We start from the raw sequence: 21285 nt of genomic DNA, 5'->3' as shown, positions 1-21285 counted from the left end.
TCTGGGTTCTGTTTACAACTCCAGCACTGACTTTCTGCCCAGTCATTTCAGTATTCTGTACCTATCTGTAAAATGGGCATGACAATCTCTACTTTACAGGGGCGTGGCAGGTGTAATTAATGTTGTAGAACATTTTGAGATCCTCAGATAAGATGTGCTAGTGAAATGCCACGTACGCCTCTACCCCGATATAACACGGTCCTTGGGAGCCAAAAAATCTTACTGTCTCATAGGTGAGACCGTGTTATATCAGGGTAGGGAGAGGAACCGCTCCCCGCCCCAGCTCACCTCCGCTCTGCTTCTGCCTCCTCCCCTGAGCACACCGCCGCAGCTCCGCTTCTCCCTCCCTTCCAGGCTTGCCGCGCCAATCAGCTGATTGGCGTGGCAAGCCTGGGAGGGAGGGAGAAGCGGAGCTGCGGCGTACTCGTGGGAGGAGGCGGAGGCGAGCTGGGGCAGGGAGGCTGCAGCAAGTAAGGTGGGGGTGGCGCGGAGGAACCGCTTGCGGTAACACGAATTCGGATATAAAGAGGTAAAGCAGCCCCGCTCCCCAGAGCACTGCATTACCGGGTTATATCCGAATTCACGTTATATCGGACCGCATTATGTTGGGGTAAAGGTGTATTATCATCTAGGTATTATTTAATACCTCTGTGATCGTTTTCCTGCTGAGTTTCTGAAGTTGTTGTCATGCGATGTGCATGAGAGATCACGGGCATATACTTCTGGCTGTACTGCGCATTGTCGGGATATATAATGGCTAGTTAGTACATTATCCAATCAGATTTCAGACTTCTACTTTAAGGAAACTCCAGTGATGGTTCAAAATTTCAGAATCATCCAATCTAAAGGGTTGGTCTTTATTATTAAAAGGAAACTAGCAAGACAATTTTTGCCCAGAATGCCATTCTTTAAGAAAAATAATGTATGCATTAACCTAAAGCCACTAGAAAATAATAATAATCCAAGAGAAACTTATTGTAATAAATATTCTCCTGCCGTGTTTGCTGCATTGCAGAATTGTGTAATTGCATTAGAATCGCACTGAAACTGACAGTGCAAGTCATTCTAGCAACAAAAGCAAAATGTTCAATGTCAAATCTGAGAGAAATTTAGAAGGTAGAACATGAATTATGCAAATTTTTTTTTTTTTTAAATGTGCTAGTTGAAACCTCAGTATTGAAAGTTATTTTAAAAATACACATCTGGGTAGCGAACTGAGACCTCTGTTATTGCATAACAATTTACTTGTTTTATAGTTATCCCTTATCCGCTCCTTTATCTCTTCCACCTATTGCATCTTCTTATAACCTAGATTGTCAACTCTTGAGGAAATCTTTTTACTGCCTGTTTGTACAGTCGTGCCCAGCGCAATGAAGTCCTGTTCTTTGTCTGGTGCCCCAGCAGTAGCAATAGAATTAACCTGGGAGTCGTCATTAAAATGGCAGGGTAGTTAAAAGAGGGTCATAAGAGCATTTGGGTAGACTCCTAAGCAGAACGAAGAAGTCAGCACCACGCTCCTGTGGAACTAGAGCTGGTCAAAAAAATGCCAATTCCATTTCACAGGATTTTTTTTTCTATAAAAGCTTTACAGTTTTTGTGGATAAAATGTGGTTTCTAAACACCATTTTCAAGAAAAATGTTCAGTTTCTGAAAACCAAAATGTCACCCCAAAATTTTCATTTTCTGGGTTTTCATCAACCCGAAAAAGTTTTGACCAAAATGAAAAATGTCTGCCAAAATGTTTATGGTTTTAAAAAAACGTTCAGCCCCTGAAAATATTTTGAGCAAAACATTTCAGCCAGGTCGACACACAACTTCAAGGTCTTCTAAGTCCCATTCCACCTTTGCTGGCTGACTTTCTCCACAGTGGCTGGCACATACCTCTCCCCTTAATTGACTTCCTTTTCCATTGCTCCTCTCGCCCTGGCTGGTTGCTGTCTTTATCTTCCTCTTTGCCCATGACCCTTTCCTTGCTGCCTTTTTTCCTAATGAGTTTCCCAGACTCTTGCTGATCACATCATCTGAGACCATGACATCTTCCATCAAGTATGGTCAGACCCCTCCAGCACCAAACCTTCCAGAAGTATGCCCCTAGTACTATTTTGATTTTAATTATAGAATGGAATAGCATCTTCACAGCAGCTACTCTCTTTTATAAATACTTAGATGCAGTCTCTTTAATGTAGATTATCTCACTATGTATTTTATGGACCTTATGAAGCATTATAGGGTATTTAACTTGGATAGTTATAGAAGGCATGTTTGCGTTTGTCATTTTATTGAGGTAAATTTTTAAGCTAGTTATAGTAGCCCTGGTAAACCATCATATCTCAATGCATTTTGCAAATTCAGATTTGGAGCATGTTTACATATGTATTATCTCCCAGTTAATTTGTCTGTCCTATAAAACCGTACTTGGACATCTTCAAAAATATGCACTGGTGAGTGTCGGAAAGTACTTACTGGATGTTCATAATAGTAACTTTCCTGAGTATACTCTACCTTGGATGTTTTCAGTTATTGCCAAGTGCATATTTTTAGTATACTAGAGCAAGAAATTGCCAGTTTACTTCTTTAAATTTAAAGCCATGATTCAGTGCATGGAACAAAACCAGATAACAATCTGAGGGTGGGGAGGGACTTACATTTCTGTATTGTAACTTACAAATGGCCTAACTATTTTCTTAAATTTATAAAACAAGCTACCGTTTTGTTCACAACTGAATTATAAACTCCTAATAATCTGGTTTCTCTTACCTTCAGTAGCGTGAATGTGCCGTTAGAGTACTAGACTATGCACAGACACCAAGTTCCTGTGCTCCTGTGGGGGAGTGCTCCACCCCAGGCCCCGCCCCCACTCCACCACTTTCCCCAAGCCCCACCCTTGCTCTGCCTCTTCCTGCCCCGTTCCGTCTCCTCCCCCAAGTGCACCCCACCCTCACTCCTCCCCTTCCCCCCAGTCCCTCCTGCATGCTGCTGAACAGCTGATCTGGGATGGGCGGAGCTGATCAGTGGGGCTGCCAGTGGGTGCTGAGTATCCACTCTTTTTTTTCCCCGTGGGTGCTCCAGCCCCGGAGTACCCACGGAGTTGGCGCCTGTGTGACTACAGGTAAAGAAAGACTGCGCTGTGAAAGTTACTGCAAGCTCAAGTTGCTTTGAATTGTTACAGACCTATCCTAACGTTTGCCTATCGGTTGTTTCGTGCAGTTTTTAAGAAATATTACTACCATGAGCACCAAGGAGACAGTTATTTGGAAAATACACGTGCTGATGTAATTCCAAGCCTCAGCATCAATACCAGCTTCTTGATGAATTCATCAGTGAGCAGGTCTATGTCGCTGGAGAATCAGACGGGCATGAATGAGGTCGTGCATTATGGACGTGAAACTGCTGTCCTTAGTCTCATGTTGATGCTGGGAACCCTTTGGCTTGGTCATACACTTTATCAGTTTAAGAAAAGGTGAGTCACTTCAGCCTTCATTCTACAGATTCAAATCCCTATCTTGAGTCTAGGGTATGTCTACACTGCAAGTAGAGACCTGTGGCTGGTCCGGGCCAGCTGACTTGGACTTCCAGGGCTCGGGCTAAAGGACCATTTAATAATGGTGTAGACGTCAGGGTGCAGCCCAGCCTCTGGGACTCTCCCACCTTGCAGGGTTCTAGAGACTGGGCTCCAGTCTGAGCCCAAACGTCTTCACTGCAATTAAACCGCCCCTTAGCCTGAGCCCGTGAGTCCAAGCTAGCTGGCCTGGGCCAGCCAGCTGTTTTTAACTGCAGTGTAGACAGACCCGTAGTGAAGTTAGTGAGAGTTTTGCCATTGACTTCAGTGGGAACAAGAACAGGCCTTAATTTGGCTGGCAATCTGGAAAATCCCAGTCACCTACAGCTGCGGCGCAGATAGAACAGCGATACAGGTTGTCGAGGAGTGCCTGCTGACCAAATTCAGAGGTGGGCTCCGAATTTGCTCGGCTCCGAATTTGCTCAGCTCAGCGAACATGCAAATACTAAGTAAATCTTGTTTAATCAGTGGAAGACGTGCTTCCATGTCTGGCTGGGCATTTTAAGACATTAATAGATTTTGAAAGTGTTGACAGTCATATAAGCTTCCTTTGACCCTCTCTTGGAGGGTCCGTGGCTAAAACCCAGTTAATCTCATAAGGACGGCCACTCTGGGTCAGACCAGTGGTCCATCTAGCCCAGTATCCTGTCTTCCATTGGTGGCCAATAACAGGTGCTGCAGAGGGAATGAACAGAACAGGTAATCACTGAGTGATTGTCCACTCCCAGCTTGTGGTAATCAGAGGCTAGGGACACCCAGAGCATGGGGTTGCATTCCTGACCATCTTTGCTAATAGTCACTGACAGACCTATTCTCCAGGAACTTATCTAGTTCTTTTCTGAACCCATTTATATTCCAATGTGCATTACTTTTCCTTTATCGGCATTGACTTTCTTCTGCCATTTTGTTGCCCAGTCACCCAGTTTTGTGAGATCCCTTTGTAACACGTCGCAGTCTGCTCTGGACTTAACTATCTTGAGTAATTGTGTATGGTCGGCAAATTTTGCCACTTCACTGTTTTCTAAATGATCTGGAAAAGGGGTAACTTTTTAGAAATATACTCCCATATTGTAAATGATAATTTCCTGGAAAGGTACTTCATCTCACTTTCCTCCAAAAGCACAAGAGGCAGTTAACTGGGCACCCAACTCTCTCTGAGAGTCCATGGGAATTGGTTGCCTTAACTCCTTTTGGAGCCTTTGACAAATCTCCCACTTGAATGGTTAAAGAATGGAAAAGTTCTGGAGCCGGAAATTGCAGACACAACCCACACTGGGGGGGGGAAACTGGAAATAACAGCTAGCTGTCAGCTCTTGAGGACTGTGCGTGTTTTTCAAAGCCTGAATCTTAAATTTTGTTCCCTTTTGGGTTTCACACTGATTTTCATCAAACTTCAGAGCCTACATTTCCCATAAACGGAGATTCTGCTGTTTAGCTTTCAAAAAACTAGTATGTACATTACATGATTAAGGACTTTTTAAAATAATATTGAGAGTGAAGACTGAACAATAGCAGCACTGGACTGAAATAGCATTCAGTATAGAGCTTGCCACTGCCTGTGGTTTGAATGATTACTCCATTACTGTGGTAGCAGGAAAACTGAGTATGTTGGATGCTAATGGAAAGTTGTTGGGTTTTTTTTATAATTGCAGCCCCTATTTGCATGCAAGGGTCCGCGAAATCCTGTCCGACTGTGCCTTACCCATATCCGTTCTAACCTTCTCCATCGTAGGCTCCTACTTCTTCAAGGAAATAGAAAGTAAGTCCGCTTGTTTACTCTTCCAGATTACCAGGAGAAAGGCACTTAAGATGGAATCAGAAAAGAAAACCAGTTTATTGCAAAGAATATTAACATAAAAAAAAGCTCTTCAGTATATTGTCTCCTAAATACATGCCTATACATGCATAAATATACCTCCAATTCCTTCAATAAAAGTTAATTTATGCAAACACCGAATCAAATGATATTGCATGTAGTTTTTCTCAGGGCATTATTTCAGTCTGTCATTTCATTTAAATGTCATTAAAATGTGCATCTGTTGTTAGAAAGAGTTGATCCTATTATTCTCCTAAAGAACAAAAGGGCAGGGCAATTAGTAGGCAGGAAGGGTTGTCGCCAGCTGTACAGATGTGGTGTTGATGATCTCGGCCTGTTCTTTTAGTCTCCTCTTTATATTTTCCTAATTAAAAGTGTAATGGCCCAAAGCATCTGGGCGATTCTAAGATACACAAGGAAATCTAACAATGATACACCATTCATTGGACAAACGGATCAGCTTTTCCATATCAGGAAGAGAGAATAGGGACAGGAATTGCATTGACCTGTGATGACGTGCGTGGACGATGTGAGGAAATGTATGGAAGTAAATAAGAAGTGGCACTTTTGGTGTGACTCTCACTCCATCCAACTGGATTTAAAAGTGGTGAATTGTAGCGTGTGATCTTTCCCTTAGTGACGATGGATTTCTTGTCACCAGCTGAAGCCAGCCGCGTATTATGCTAAAACCCATTGTGCAGCTTATTTGGTGTTGAGAGTATTTTAAAATGCCTATACTAGCAAATTAACTATGAAGTAGGACTGTATGATGAAGATGCCAAATTATTTATAATTATTTCAGATCCAGAAACATGCTCTAAAATTCTATGTCTATAACAAGAATGTTTCTTTTTTTGTTCTTTTTCGCATTGTCTTCAATTTAAATTTTCATCTCCTTTATAAAATAAAAATTTTCAGCGTGACTAGCCATTATCAGTCAGGGCTAGAGTGATAAATACATTTTTTTTAAAACAGTAGATTTATAGACTTCAGCACAAGAAGGGGCCATTATGATCCTCTTGCCTGACCTCCTGCATAATGCAGGCCAGAGAACCAGTGGAACCTGCATTAAAGCCAGTAACTGGTGGTTGGGATAGAACATAAGTTTGCTTCATGCAGGTAGCTAGAAAACAGTATGATGCCTCTTTAACACTTTTCTCCCCCCCTGTGTGTTTACAGTGTCCAAGTTTAACTACAACCCATCTGAGAGCTTATTCGTGCTGGCCCCAATCCGATCTCTCTCAATTGGCTCTGTAATGAGTGCCATGGGCCTGGGGTTCCTTCTGTCGATGCTTTTCTTCATAGAGCAGAATATAGTGGCATCACTCACAAATGCTCCAGAGAACAGGTAAAATTCTTAACCCCTTTCTTTCCAAACCAGGGCAGTTCTTCTTAGGGCTCCTCTATGTGAACAATGAGATGGCAGCAAGCTGGGGTGTGAATCTACCCCATCCTAGCCTTACATGCATGTTAACTGTTGAATAGACTTCTTTGACCTAGTGCTCTTTGAAATGGGACTAGCTCAAAGAGCATTAATGAACTGTTAATGCATGTCAGCAGGGCACATATGGAGAGGGCTGGTAGATTCACACTCCTGCTTGCAGCAGTCTAATTGTTCATGTGGAGAAGCCCCGAGATAATTTCACTTCAGTACTATATTACAGTGTTCTGAGTAAAGCCGGACTGGGACTGAATTACACAACCTTGCTAGCTCTGTTTGTGTACCCCTTATATATTTACATGTGGAAGACTCCCAATTCTTCATACTTGGAATGGTATTTTATGCCAGTCCCAGAAATACTGCCTCTAGCAACGTGTTCTTTTGGGAGAGATTTCATAGGTAGGGGTCTATTTAAATCCTGGAGAAATCACACACTTTTTTGCAGGTTGGTCACGGCATAAATAGCAAATTTTGCATGTGTAACACATCCACGAAATTTGCTATTTTATGCTGTGACCAACCCACAAAAACTGTGTGATTTCTCTGCAGCATTTCTCAAGCTGGGGGCCCCTCCCCAAAAGGAGGTCTCAAGCCAATTAGGGGCTTGTGGCATTGCCACCCTTAATTGTCCGCTGCTGCTGGCAGCGGTGCTGCCTTCAAAGCTGGGCACCCAGCCAGCAGCTGCCGCTGTCCGCTCTGCCTTCAGAGCTGGGCGGCCGGAGACCAGATTTCACGAGGGAGACCAGATTTCATGAGTCTGTGACCCAGCTGTCACGGCCGTGAATTTGGTAGACTCCCTCTTCCTAGGTTATGCTACGCTGTCATCAGGAAGTGTGATTGCAGCACACGGTGATGTACTCATGCTAGTTTTGATCAAAATTAGCTCAAAGAATAATAGCCATGAAGCTGCAACAGCACAGGCCAGCCCTGCCCACCCAGGACCCTCGGTATGCGCTTGAGCAGCTGCCAGCCTGCACGGCTTTGGCTACACTACCATTGTTCCTCGAACTAGCTTTGCTCTAGATATAGATCAAAGCTAGCTCAGGTATTTCCGCACGTGCTGCATTCCCACCTGCAATGTAAACATACCCCATAGTGCCAATGGACTGTGGAATTATTCCTAGAAATTTATATGTGGGGATTACAAGGCACAAGATGAGTGGCTACCACCCATTTTGTTAGTTGGGCCAACAAGTTCTCAACCTACCTGGGAGCTTCCAAAAACACCAATGTCTAAAGCAGAGGTTCTCAGGCTGGGGGGCAAGGGACGTATTCTTGGAGGGTGTGAGAAGGCAGAGCAGAGAGCAGCTGCTGCTGGCCGGAAACCCAGCTCTGAAGGCAGTGCTGCCGCCAGCAGCAGTGCAGAAGAAAGGGTGAAATGGTAAGGTGTTGCCCCTCTTACTTCTCTGCTGCTGCCGCTGTCCGCACTGCCTTCTGAGCTGGGTGGCCGGAAAGCGATGCGCTATATACTTAAATGGCTCTGTTTGAATCAATGATGCTTTACTGTTTTTAATATGTAGTGAGAGTTGAATGTTGATTTTTTTTTTTTTTAATTGGTATATGAACTTGTGTGGTCAGGGGAGGGGGAGCGAAAACTACTACAGACATGAACAAGAGGGGTACAATCAAATAAGTTTTCGAGAACCACTAGTCTAGAGAGACCAGAGAAAGTCAGACCCTCTCAAATTAGGTTTGTTGGAACAAAAAAGGTTATTTCAAGCTTCTATTAAGAAAATGAATTGTCCGGAAAGAATCTTCAGAAGCAGTCTCTTATATGACTTTTGACAAAGACAAAGAACCAGCATTGCATTGGAGCAGTGAGCAAAGCTTCTGAAAATTGGTTACCTCACCCTGCTGCTTTGCTGTTCTTACTTTATGGATTTTACATTTATGATCTCATTTATTTTGAAGTCAGTGGGTGCATCTCGCATTCTGATATGTGTTTGGCATCTAGTCAGCCTTGTGGTTTCTTGATGTCTGGGATACAGTGAATATTTCTCTTTAAACTAAGAGCGGATCAACCAAAAATTTCTACCGTATCATGTAGTGCAGCTATGCTAATTTAAAGGAATTTTGAGACTGAAAAAGGAGCGTTTGGAGCTATGCTGGCTTGCCGTTATATAATTCAGAATATGGAAGCAAAGGAGGTCAGGCTCAAAATAGGACAGTATGTGTAATCTAGTATCACTTTTATCTAAAAGCTCTGATTTATGCACAGGCTTGGAAACAAGAAGCTACAGTCTTCAAATATTCCCTTTGATGTTTCTACCAACTACAATCAGATATGGCATCAAGGGTGAATTTATCGGATTTCCCCCCACCCCCTCCCCGGGAACTACCATTTTCTCAGTGGATTTTTTTTGCTGATGTAACACATGGGAGGTGGGGTTTTTTTTCCTTGCAGAACAATTCTTTGTTAGTGTTTTAGTTAGTCTCACACTTTATTTGATAAAGGACCATTAGCTCAGGAAAGCAGAGAGAGATGGACAGGCTCAAAACAATTGGGTTATACCTGTTCTGGGATTTCTTCTCTATGCCATTTGAAAATTTTCCTCTATCCTCATTGAGTCTGCTCTTTAATTAAATAGCGATTGGCATAAATGTAAGTTGTAAATGGGTCATGAGTACTTACTTTCTTCTTAAATGGGAATTTTGCCATTTTCTTGATTTGAATTTCTTGTCATTTTCTGCCTATGTGACATTAGAAGAACATGTGATGTGGTGACTTTTGGTATTGAGTAGGGTTATAGTTAAAGGGTATGTAGCTGGGTTCTTCCTTAGATATCACAGCCAAACTGCTGACTCCCACATCAGTGTCTTTTTCAAATGCAATGGAGCCTTTCAGCTGTGGTACAGAAAGGCAAAAGATGTTGCTCAACTAAAAGTAGATTGAATTGCTCAGTTATAAGACTCTTCAAAACTGGATTGGGTAAAGCATTAGCAATTAAAATCTAGATCTAGCTGGTCCTGCCTCAGCATAGAATCATAGAAGGTTAGGGTTGGAAGAGACCTCAGGAGGTCATCTAATGCAGTCCCCTGCTCAAAGCAGGATCAACCCCAACTAAATCATCCCAGCCAGGGCTTTGTCAAGCCTGACCTTAAAAACCTCTAAGGAAGGAGATTCCACCACCTCCCTAGATAACCCATTCCAGTGTTTCACCACCCTCCTAGTGAAATAGTTTTTCCTAATATCAACCTAGACCTTCCCCCACTGCAACTTGAGGCCATTGCTCCTTGTTCTGTCATCTGCCACCACTGAGAACAGCCTAGCTCCATCCGTTTCAGGTAGTTGAAGGCTGTTATCAAATCCCCCCCTCACTCTTCTCTTCTGCAGGCAAAACAGGCCCAGTTCCCTCAGCCTCTCCTCATAAGTAATATGCCCCAGCCCCCTAATCATTTTCGTTGCCCTCCCTCTCTCCAATTTTATCACCATACTCCAGGTGTGGCCTCACCAGTGACAAATAGAGGGGAATAATCACTTCCCTCGATCTGCTGGCAATGCTCCTGCTAATGCAGCCCAATATGCTGTTAGCCTTCTTGGCAACAAGGTGCACACTGTTGACTCATATCCAGCTTCTCATCCACTGTAATCCCCAGGTTCTTTTCTGCAGAACTGCTGCTTAGCTAGTCAGTCCCCAGCCTGTAGCAGTGCATGGGATTCTTCTGTCCTACGTGCAGGACTCTGCACTTGTCCTTGTTGAACCTCATTAGATTTCTTTTGGCCCAATCCTCCAATTTGTCTAGGTCACTCTGGACCCTATCCCTACCCTCCAGCTTATCTGCCTCTCCCGACAGCTTGGTGTCATTTGTGAACTTGCTGAGGGTGCAATCCATCCCATCATCCCGATCATTAATGAAGATGTTGACCATGCAGGGGTGGACCCGATGACCTCTCAAGGTTCCTTCCAGCCCTGCTTTTTCTATGATTCTGTGATCAGTGAAGAGAAAAATGATGGGTTGGCTGGACAATGTACAGGCCGTGATCTGCTTGCTGTCAACTGAATACTTCAAAAACTTGTCAAAAAACCTAAGGGCAACATCCCAGGTTGGGACTGAAACAAGGCTAGAGAGTAGCCAGATGGATCTAGGCTTTGAAAGAGAGCCTACAATGGCATAGGCAATGAAATCCTTTTTTGTATAAGCTAACAGGAAAATCCAGATAGGGAAAGAAAACAATAAAGGAAGCCTCAGGTGTTCAGGTGCTGCTTTGGCAATGTGGAAGAACAGGACATGAACTGGGACCGTGCCTGCTCAAAGCTTGCACATAACCCCAATGGATGCTGCTGATTAAAGGTGTCTTTCCTCAGTCGGCCCCCTTACGGGCCATTAGTACATATTTAAGCATGTAGCTAACTTACCAGGCACACACATGCAATGCATCAGAAACAAGGCCTGGAAAACTTCAGCTCAATGGATAAAAGTTTATGAGCAACTAAAAAGAGGAGTTTAAAATGAAAAATGCCTTGGCAACCCTTGCTATGGCTGTTGCTAGTGCTCCAGCTAGAACAGTAGTAAATCTGATGGGAATATTAATTTTGAATGAATTGAGGTATCCTGTTTAATATTACAGTAATAAATGCTGACAAAATTGAGGACTAGACCATTATTATAATGGGAAATGTTTCTCTTTTCAGTTCTTTCAAACTGATTGTTGTCCCCCAGCAGCAATCACGTTTTCATTACCTTTCAAATTCATGTACTGTCGGCTATAAAAGAGGAGGTCTGTAAAATTCTGTGCTTTGAGATGCACAATCAATGTCCATCCATGAACATTCTAGCTCAGTCATAGCAAGGGCGGCATTGTTACTACATGGTTGAGTGCACATAAAAACTTTATTAACTAGAGTTTATTTCAGGTTAGTGAAAGGAACAGCTTATCACTGGGACCTCCTCCTTGTAGCTCTGATTAACACGGGCCTGTCTGTCTTCGGATTGCCATGGATACACGCTGCGTTCCCTCATTCCCCAATGCACGTCCGAGCACTGGCCTACGTGGAAGAGAGGGTTGAAAACGGGCACATCTATGAGACGTAAGTTTTGAGGAGCCCCAGTAACAAATCCATATAAGGAAAGAGAGATGTGAATCTGGGGATCCTGAGGGGTTTTCCAGGGTTCTTTAAACACTACAAATGGTTGTTCTGAATGACGTAAATTAATCTTTCCTGTCAGTCTCCACCAATCCAGATGGCTGGTGCTAGGAATGGTCTGCCCGCAACAACACAGAGGCAGCTGGGATGAAGAAAGATGGTTTGGGGGGGGTCATTTATTGGTCCCAGAACCAGCTATCAAACCTTGTGGTTCGCTGTAACCACCACCACTGTTCTGCATCTTTGGAGTAGCTGGCAGCTGTACTGCTCTGACAGGGCAATTTCTTTCGGTGCTCGCCTCAAGCTATGCGGCTGGGAAGCCAGGTCTTCCATATCTCAGTATTTTTTCCCCTACTTTTTTGGGTTCATCTGGGAATCCATGAAGAAAAAAAACTTCTTGTTGAACTCTGTCTCCTCAGAGTTGTTCGTATTTCTAAGCTCTCTGCTGAAGCCCTGCTGAGCAGTGAGACAGTAATTCTGGCCAGACGCTGCCTGCTTGTCTCATTAGAAAAATATCCAGTGCGACTCGCCCATGTCTGTAACCTGCGAGGTCAATAGTGCAAAGGGCAGAAAACTGTATCACGGTGGATCTATTTCAAAGATTGCTGCAGCATCTTCCGTTGTACCTCAGGAAGCTGAGAGACTTCTGTTACACAGATACCTTTCCTGAGGCCACCCCTCTGCCATTAGGTCCTTTTGGGAAAACACTGACAGGACTGAGGCGGGTAGGTGCACATGACCATAAGCTGCTGCACTAAGAATCATGTTCATTCTGCCCAGACGTGATTAGATACATAAATGACAACTTTGAACTAGATGCTGGGGAATGGGAGTATTTTCTGCCTTCTACAGCCCCCATGGAGATTCCAAATCTCGTGTTCCTCACAAAGCTGTAAAATATAAACAAGAGGTTCTATATATTGTTGTCTTCCTCCTCCTCAACTGCCTTATTGTGAGAGGGAAGCTAAAGCAAAGCTTAAATAGAAAATCAAAAAAGGGTCGTTCACCTCTGGATATGGAAAGCTCCCACCTCCTGCTCTCTGAAAGAAACCAAGCTACAAACTCAGAACACGATGGATACAAGTAAACACAAGAATCAAGAACCTCCCCTGAAGAAGGCAAAATATTTCCTCTTTCTTGTCTGCGGAGAAATCTGCCTCAGAGTTTGATCCAAGCCAACCTTGGAGTCTGATCGTGTAGCCAAATTAATTCAGGGTGCTACGCCTCATATGGTGAGGAGCCCAGTGATCCAGCGTTGGTTTAAAGATTCTTTGAAGACGCGCTAGGATTATATTCTGGAGTCTCCCCCATTTCCCTGTATTTCCTCAGCTGATGACAAGCCTTCTAGGGCCATAGTCTTAGCTGCCAGACTCTAAAAAGTCTCTGCAGAGCCTGTGTGAGCTGATTTTGAAGAGCTTTTTATATAACGGACAAATTTGGTTAGATTTTCCCAGCAATGGGCACATTCCCTCTCCCCGCCCTCCCCCCCCCCCCCCATTGCCTAGCTAGATTTCAAGCCCTTGCTGCAAAGCATGGAAGTGCTAGAGCTTCTCAGCGAAATAGTTTGTAAGGATTTTTTTTAACATGGGTACAACATATTTTTCCCTAATCTTGTTCTTGGAAACAGCTGAACCTTTCTTGCAGAAACTTTTCAGAATAATTCAACTTGAGGCAAGACACCTGGGGTGGGGAATGTCAGCCCAAATGTGTGAAATTTGGCAAGGTTGCAAGCAACTGACAAGTGTTCAGGTAAACTTTGCTATAAGCAGTGCTATGAGCACTGCCTATAAATAGTGTCCTCGAGCTGGAAGCAAATTCACAGTATGTCTCACATTGAGACCATTTCCCATGTACCTAACAGCATTAATATCGCCAGCAAACCCATCAATGCTGCTGTTCCTAAAGCATCAGGAGAGGGGACTGGGAGCCTATATTTACCCTGCTAGACTTTCAAGTTGCTTTGGGTAGAATTATATCTCTTGGCTCTGAAAATAATCATCTAATCCAGTTCTGCACATAAAGTTTAAACCTCTTATCCTCACTTTTCTAATTCATATAGGCCCTACCTCCCTCTCTGACCTGGTCTCCATTGGAATGCCCTCTGGCTCGGTCATGTCCAGATCAGGTTGCAAGCTCTCTTTTACTTGGTTTATGAGGCACTTAGTACGCCTTGTGAATGCTCAAAATAACAAATATTCAGATAAATTTGTGAACCATGAGATTGCCCAGTAATGGACCTGTTTACATCAAACAAATTCCCACTGTATACTGTCTGCTGAAGAGAGCCTGGGGCACTTTTAATAGGCATGTTCACTATTTTCCTGGACAGGCCAAATTAACTACTGTATTCCATCTGTCGTGTTTCACTATTAACAGAGGGTCATCTGAGAGGCTAGAATAGAATGTTACTGGTCCTAGAAGCTCCTGAATGGTCACAGTGATGCTGGGACACAAACCATCTAATTCTAGCTGTCAAAGAATCAATTATGCTTCCAACTTGCCTGGATCCATCATCTCAAGGATCTTTGTTTCACAATAAGCCAGGCCTGGATGCAGACCAGTTGGGAATGAATTCCATCCACCTCAGTGACTGCTGGCCATCCCAGTTCTTCCAAAGGTCCTTACAGAATTTGGGGTAATAGTCTGTAAATGGCAAAATGGGAAGAACTTGTCCCTTAAGAATCTGGATTTTTGCACAAGGATCTGGCCAGTGGTTCTAGGTTTTGCAGGAGAATCTTGACCAGTGGTAGCAGATTCCAATTTCTGCTGTGCAAATGCAGTTGGGAGATTGAGGGTAATTCCTTTTGATGACCCTTCTGTCATCTTTAGGCTTGATCCTTAAACATGGCCGTCAAAAGACTTTGCATTCCCCCCTTTTAACAGATGGCCTTTATTCTTTAAATCTTATAACTGATCTATTTTAATTCTGCCATGTTATCCAAGTATAATATTTTCCATCCTTTTCCCCTTTTTCCCTTATATTTATTGGTATGGAAGGTCACATTACCTGAAAAGCCTTCACTTTTGGGAGTTTAAGTCTGGATCTCACCACAACCTTAAATGTTGCATTTATTATATAAAATAGGAGGTTTGAAATTGAAATTCAGTCTGTCCTACAGTAAGGGAGTGTTTCTATAATATATAATTTTTTTTACAAGAATTCAGTTTGGAAAGGATCCACCCCACAAGGCAGGAAGTCTCCAATAGGCCAGAAGGAATTGCAAAGCTCCAGGAATGTGTGTGTATAAAACAGAGAAATGTGTTCTATTGGATCTCCATTCCTGTGACTTTAAAATGCCTTGTTACCGGAAGCTTGGTTGCAGTTCATCTGGAGTGTACAAGGTTCTACATCCTTGTAGATAATGTCACCACAGGATGGCAGTAATGGGGTGGATAAACCCCACAATGTTGAGAGGGGTGCACAGAAAAGATGCTGGGCCCAGGAAGCCCCACCCTGGCAGGCCTGCTGGGCATGCTTTAGCTAGAGGAGGAGTTTGAAAGGGAGTAGTCACTTCAGCACAAGTGGGCGGCAGGCAGAAAGACAGGAGCTGCGCTCATTGCAACAAAGGAGGGTGTCCCCAGGAGAAGGGCATCTGGAAAAAGCCAGGACTACTTAGCCTGCAGATGCCCATAGAGCAGGTGAGAAGGGATAACCACAAGCAAGCCACAACGCATCCAGGGGAGGGACAGAGTTGTTGGAAGAGACCATGGGGAGAGTATCTGACGCTTTTCGTACACTACCCAAGTGAGCCCCTTGATTGGAACTTGGTGGAGTGGGAGTACCTGGATTCCCCTCCCTCCGCTTAACCACGAGGTGTGGCCATTTACCACGAGGTGTGAGTTCCCGCACTCAAAGGCACCGAAACAATCTTCAGTCCAGTTGTCTCTGTGCTGATATAGGCAGGCCTGCACCAGCAGTTAACCTCTGGATTGGTGGTTAGATTTCCTTATAAGGAAACAAAATTACAAGTAAACTATCCATTTTTTTGATAATCCTGGGAGACGAGTTTCCCCTTTTCGCAGTTTTTGGTAGGCACGTGGGACAATGGCAGAGATTGCTCACATTTAGGGTAGCAATGTCCTTTTTTCTTGTCTTATTTTTCAGCTTACTGCATGGGGCACACTGTTTCCCATTCGGGAATGTTTCTAGACTGTGTGTTGTCCAGTGTGTTTTAAAGTTACTTTGTCCTTTCTCACTTCCTGTCAATATATTTCCAGTGACAGGTCTGTCAGTCTAAAATCTGTCAAATTCTGGAAATTTGCATTAAGTAATTATGTTTTTAGCATGGTTAATGGGAAATTTGCAGAGTAACTCCCATACTCCACCACAGGATTAAGTTCTTAATTCCCTACATAATTCTCTGAACATTTTCCCTGGTGTATAAACAAGGGGATTTTTGTGTTTATCAAAAATGCTGACGACTTAGTCAGGAGAATGTGTTTTCAAGTGGATCACAAGTTAGATTCCACAGAAGCAGCTCTCTGATTTCCTTTTTTTTTTTTGGGGGGGGGGGGAGAGTATGTATATGTATAATATAACATGCATGCACACATTGGTGCAGTCTGAAATCAGGTAGTTCTGGAATGCTTAATGTGCAGAAAGGGGGCTCAAGCATGTTTTAAAGTAATTCTGTTTAGCAAACTGCAGATAACTAAATTAATTTAGTTTAAGCTCAGATAGGATCCACAGAGCTTGGAAGAGAACAAGAGTAGAGACAAAAAATTAAATCACCAAACTTGGCCCTGGCACTTATCCAGCTGTTCTATTTGAGTGGTGGGCTAAATGCCTGGGCTGAGTCCAAGAGGGTTTGTCTTCTGAAATATTAGCGTTTGGCTGGAGATATTTGATGATTGTTGTTTTGGAATGACACGTCCCATAACAGGCTCCCAGTGTGAGTGAGCCCCAGTGGTAAGCATGGGTGTTGACCCATCATTGTCCTTCTCAGTGTTTGCTTCCATGTCACTGTGTATTTTCCCATCTATAGGATAGTGAGCGTGAAGGAGACACGACTGACTACACTGGTGGCCAACTTCTTGGTGGGTCTCTCGCTCTTGCTCCTGCCATTCCCACTGCAGTGGATCCCAAAGCCAGTCCTCTATGGCCTCTTCCTGTACATCGCCCTGACCTCCATTGATGGGAATCAACTCTTCGAGAGGGTGGCCCTCTTGCTGAAAGAGCAGGTATAGAGAGTCGTCCTGGAACTGGAAATTTGCTGCACAGGATATGGAACAAGAAATAGCGCCCTACACTCTGTTTCCTGAGGAAATTCATATAATGAGTTGATTACTACAGCTTCAAAACATTGCCATTAAACAGTCCATGATTATGTGTGTTTTAGCCTCCCCCTTCCCCAAGCCATCCTCCACGCACCCCCACGTGCCCTATATAAGCTGTCTTGTGCGTGCAGCCACCATAATAATTACAAGGGCAATAGGCCACCGCAGGATTCCCAACAGTCTCGCCATTAACCCTGACAGGAAGGGTGCTTCAAAAACCTTATGTTCCTCTCCTTTGCTTGATACACTAAGGAGCTTTTATTGCCTGCCTTTGCAATCACACCCTCATTTTATGTTCCCATTTGATATTTGTCGTGTGGTTTTTATTTCCTTGCAGGGTGGCAAACAAGGCATAAGCTCTTTGAACCTTGAACTCTCACCCTTCTCACAATGATGGGGATGGCATGTTTTATATATTTTAAAAGCCGGCCACAGTGTTTACACACAGGGATAATATCTGCATGCTGTATAAATCCCATAACATACCAGGTGCATAATGACAATGAATTTGAGAAGTGAGTGATGCTAATGGCATAGTGAAACATTTTTCTTTTTATACAACAAAGGTTTAAAATCTCAAATCGTGAATAGAAATGTTCAGTTTGTGCAAGTCTAAAATAAACAAGTGCAGTTTAAAGCTAGCAGGTGAAAAATTAGTTACTCCTTCACTTACTCACCATGTCCTGAGTTCAGAATTACATTGTCCAGCTACAGAAGATATCCCTGCCGTGTTCAGTGAAGTTATCAGTTATTGCAAGAGAGAAACAGAACCCTTATCTCAGGTCATGGCATGTGAAAATGCTTTTCAGTTCGCCTGCTAATGGAGTATATTTAGAAACCAATTACATTTCACAGCTGATAAGCAGTTGACTTCCAAGGTATACTGTCATTCCAGAGCTACTGATTACAATCCACTGAAAAATTTTCTGTAGAATAGGTTTCCATTGGAAAATGCAGTTTTGCCGAATTTGCATCGGTTCTCTGGGGCGTGTTGATTTTGACCAAATTTTCATCAGGAAAATGTGGAAATGATTCATTTCAATTTTCTCATTGCATGTTAACAATATTGACACTTGAATATTTTATTCTGGCTAAATTATTTTAATATTATATTACATTTATATATGTTATATATTTTAATATAATCTAAACATTGACACCAAATTAATCAAACTGATGAAGTTGTGATTAAACATTTTTACCTTATGGGAAAACATTTTGATGGTCCTGAACAGAAATTTTTTGGAATTTTTGTTAGGCAGGAAATTTTGGTTTTCTGATACAGGATGGAAACAAATTTCAAAGTGGAGCAGAAATTCCATTTTACAATAAGTTCTTCTGCTCGTGTTCACAGGACAGAAGCAAAGCCAGTCACTGGGTGAGACAGTAACAACTAATGATGTGAATCTCCACCTTATACATTATGATATTGTAATAAGGGCCAAATTATGGTTGTCCTTCAAGAGACTGTACATGCACTTTCCACTCTTGGTGAGCATGTGCCCAGCTCACAGTTGTCAGAAATTTTTGCTTCAGCGGTACCCACAGGGTAGCTCAAACGCTCTCCGCTGCCACGCGCCACTGTGCCCAGCGGTCCGAGAAACCCCTCAGAACTTTCTTACTGCCCAGGATGATCATTGGAAGTTCTTGGCTTGCCTTAGCAAGTGCTCTGTGTACTCATTGTAAACTTATTGTAAATAGTTTTCTAATTGATCGGTACTTAGTTCATAGCGTAGATAGGATTAGTTTCTTTTTCCGTTCCCAGTTTGGGGTTTCCATTTCTTGGTACCAAAGGGTGCCTCAGTCACCAGCCTTCAGACTATGCATTTCCTGCATTAGGCCGATGTACCTGAGCAACCCACACTCAAGTTGCTTGAATTGTTTAGGGAAAGCTTATATTTGAGGTTGTTGCCAAATCTGCAAAGACTTTAAGCCTAGGACAAGGGAAGACAGAGAAACCAGGCTAAAGGTTTTGCGCGTGCCGGCAGCCCTGAGACCTCTGGCAGAGCCCAGCTGTTTGGACTCAGCAGTGACTGTTTCATCATTGGTTAGGAGTCTTCTATGTTGCTCGAGACCCAGCACTGCTCACTCTCCCCCATGCCCAAAAAGCGGCATAAAACCTCTCAGCAGATCATCAAGAAAGGAAGGTTACTGGCACCAAAATCCTCTAGGCTTGGGATAAGCGTAGAGTGCACTGAAACCCAAGCACTCCTCCGATGCCACACAAACGAGCACCGTTGACTCTGGCGCTGAGACAGGTACCATCTAGTTCAGGGCCTGACGGCGCGCCTTCTACGTCTGCGGAACCGCATCATTCCAAGACCATCTCTGAACTGACCATGCTGGAGGCGTCTGTGGCAGCGAGAGGTCTGCTGACCCTGTTGGTATCCGTTTCCCCGGCAGTGCAGGAGACCACGCAGTTGGTACCGCTAGACACCAGTATCGTCAGCGCGGCGTCCAGTACCACCACAAACGCCGTTGCGTCAGACATCGTGCCGGATGGTATCATCGAAGGGGAAGCCTGCAGTGTTGGCTGTGGAATGCTCTTCTCTGACTCGCCACCCGTTTTCAGCACCGTCAGGAGCAGCCTCTCCTTGGCCAGCAGGGGGAGACTCGTCCTCCTCTGAATCGGAAATTGGCACCTGTGCTTCCCAGCCTCAGAGCTGCTCTTGCCAATATCCACCAAGGCACTACTACCCTGCTAGGGATCATCCAGTGGGAGTAGGACTGCGCGTGTGGGCTAGGGGCCCACCACCCGTTCAGTGGCCTTTTTGGAACCTAAGGGGATTCCCCCGGTTTCTAGGTCATACACAAAGCGTTCGTGCTCTGTGTCCTTGAAGAGACACAGGAAATCTACTCACCAGGTGTCACCTGTTCCTGAGCCCGGTACTGGGCCTGGTGATGAGCAGCAAGAGTTACTCCAGGAGGACAGTGCTGGACAACTTGTGGAGGAGGAGCATCCTCAGCCTGTGCTGGCCTCTACAGTCTCCTCTCCCGGTCACGCAGTCTCCTCAGGGGGCATCTCACTCTCTCCCCCAGTTATTATATGGCTCACCAGGAGCTATTGAAGAGGGTGACCTCAAGCTTGGAAATTCAGATGGAGGTGGCTAAGGAGTCCTTCCTCTTCCTTGTTGATATTTTGGCCACCACAGGGCCCCCGCACGTGGCCTTAGTTATTAATTATAGACCCCCTTAAGTCTCTGTGGCCAACCCTTTACTACATTTCTCCCACCTCAGAAAGTATTATGTCCCCTCCCAGGGATTTGAATTATCTATACTTTCATCCCTACTGGGATCTCTGGTGGTGTCAGTGGACAGTGAACAGGAATGGCAGAGCCAACAGGCATCATTCCCCAAATCAAAGGATGCAAAAAAATCTAGATTTATTTGGTAGAAAAGTTTATTCTACTGGGGGCTACAAGATGGGATTGCCAACTAACGAGCTCTTTTGGGACATTATGATTTTAAAGGTTTCAGAGTAACAGCCGTGTTAGTCTGTCTTTGCAAAAAGAAAAGGAGTACTTGTGGCACCTTAGAGACTAACCAATTTATTTGAGCATGAGCTTTCGTGAGCTACAGCTCACTTCATCGGATGCATCCGATGAAGTGAGCTGTAGCTCACGAAAGCTCATGCTCAAATAAATTGGTTAGTCTCTATGATTTTAAAGTTTGGGACTGCATGTTAAAGTTTAGGGACATGCTGCCAGAGGATTCTAGGCAGGAATTCTCCTCATTAGTTAATAAGGGGAAATCTGTAGCAAGAACTTTGCTGCAGGCTGCACTGGACAACAGTTACGGAAGAGTAGTAACCGTCTTTTTTCACTGGCAACACTCCCATTGATTTCAGTTGAGCCCAGGATTTGGTCCTAATGGAAAAATAGACTCCTAATTTTATTTGGCCTCTATTGAAACCCACTCCTACCTAGGATATCACAGGTACTGTAGATTCCATTGACTGAATATATTCATTGGTAAATAAGGAATGGATATGGATATTGTATGCAGAGTACTCTATTTCACTAGGAGCGTGGTATAGCACTGGATGGGTTACCTAAGGAGGTGGTAGAATCTCCTTCCTTTGAGGTTTTTAAGGTCAGGCTTCACA

General features: G+C 43.8%; 1 protein-coding gene across 1 annotated transcript in view; it reads left to right on the top strand.

The window, feature by feature from the left end:
- Nucleotides 1-21285, top strand: part of SLC4A11 (solute carrier family 4 member 11) — a 115364-nt gene that overhangs the window by 81956 nt on the left and 12123 nt on the right. The window contains exons 14-18 of the mRNA XM_077816188.1: nt 3208-3460; nt 5212-5318; nt 6555-6723; nt 11673-11846; nt 16889-17084. Of these exons, the coding sequence (XP_077672314.1) occupies nt 3208-3460; nt 5212-5318; nt 6555-6723; nt 11673-11846; nt 16889-17084 (899 nt within the window). The remainder of the gene's footprint in view (nt 1-3207; nt 3461-5211; nt 5319-6554; nt 6724-11672; nt 11847-16888; nt 17085-21285) is intronic.

Source organism: Eretmochelys imbricata, chromosome 4 (genome assembly GCF_965152235.1).
Source record: "Eretmochelys imbricata isolate rEreImb1 chromosome 4, rEreImb1.hap1, whole genome shotgun sequence".
Taxonomy (NCBI): Eukaryota; Metazoa; Chordata; order Testudines; family Cheloniidae; genus Eretmochelys; species Eretmochelys imbricata.
This window is presented reverse-complemented; position numbering and strand designations above follow the sequence as displayed.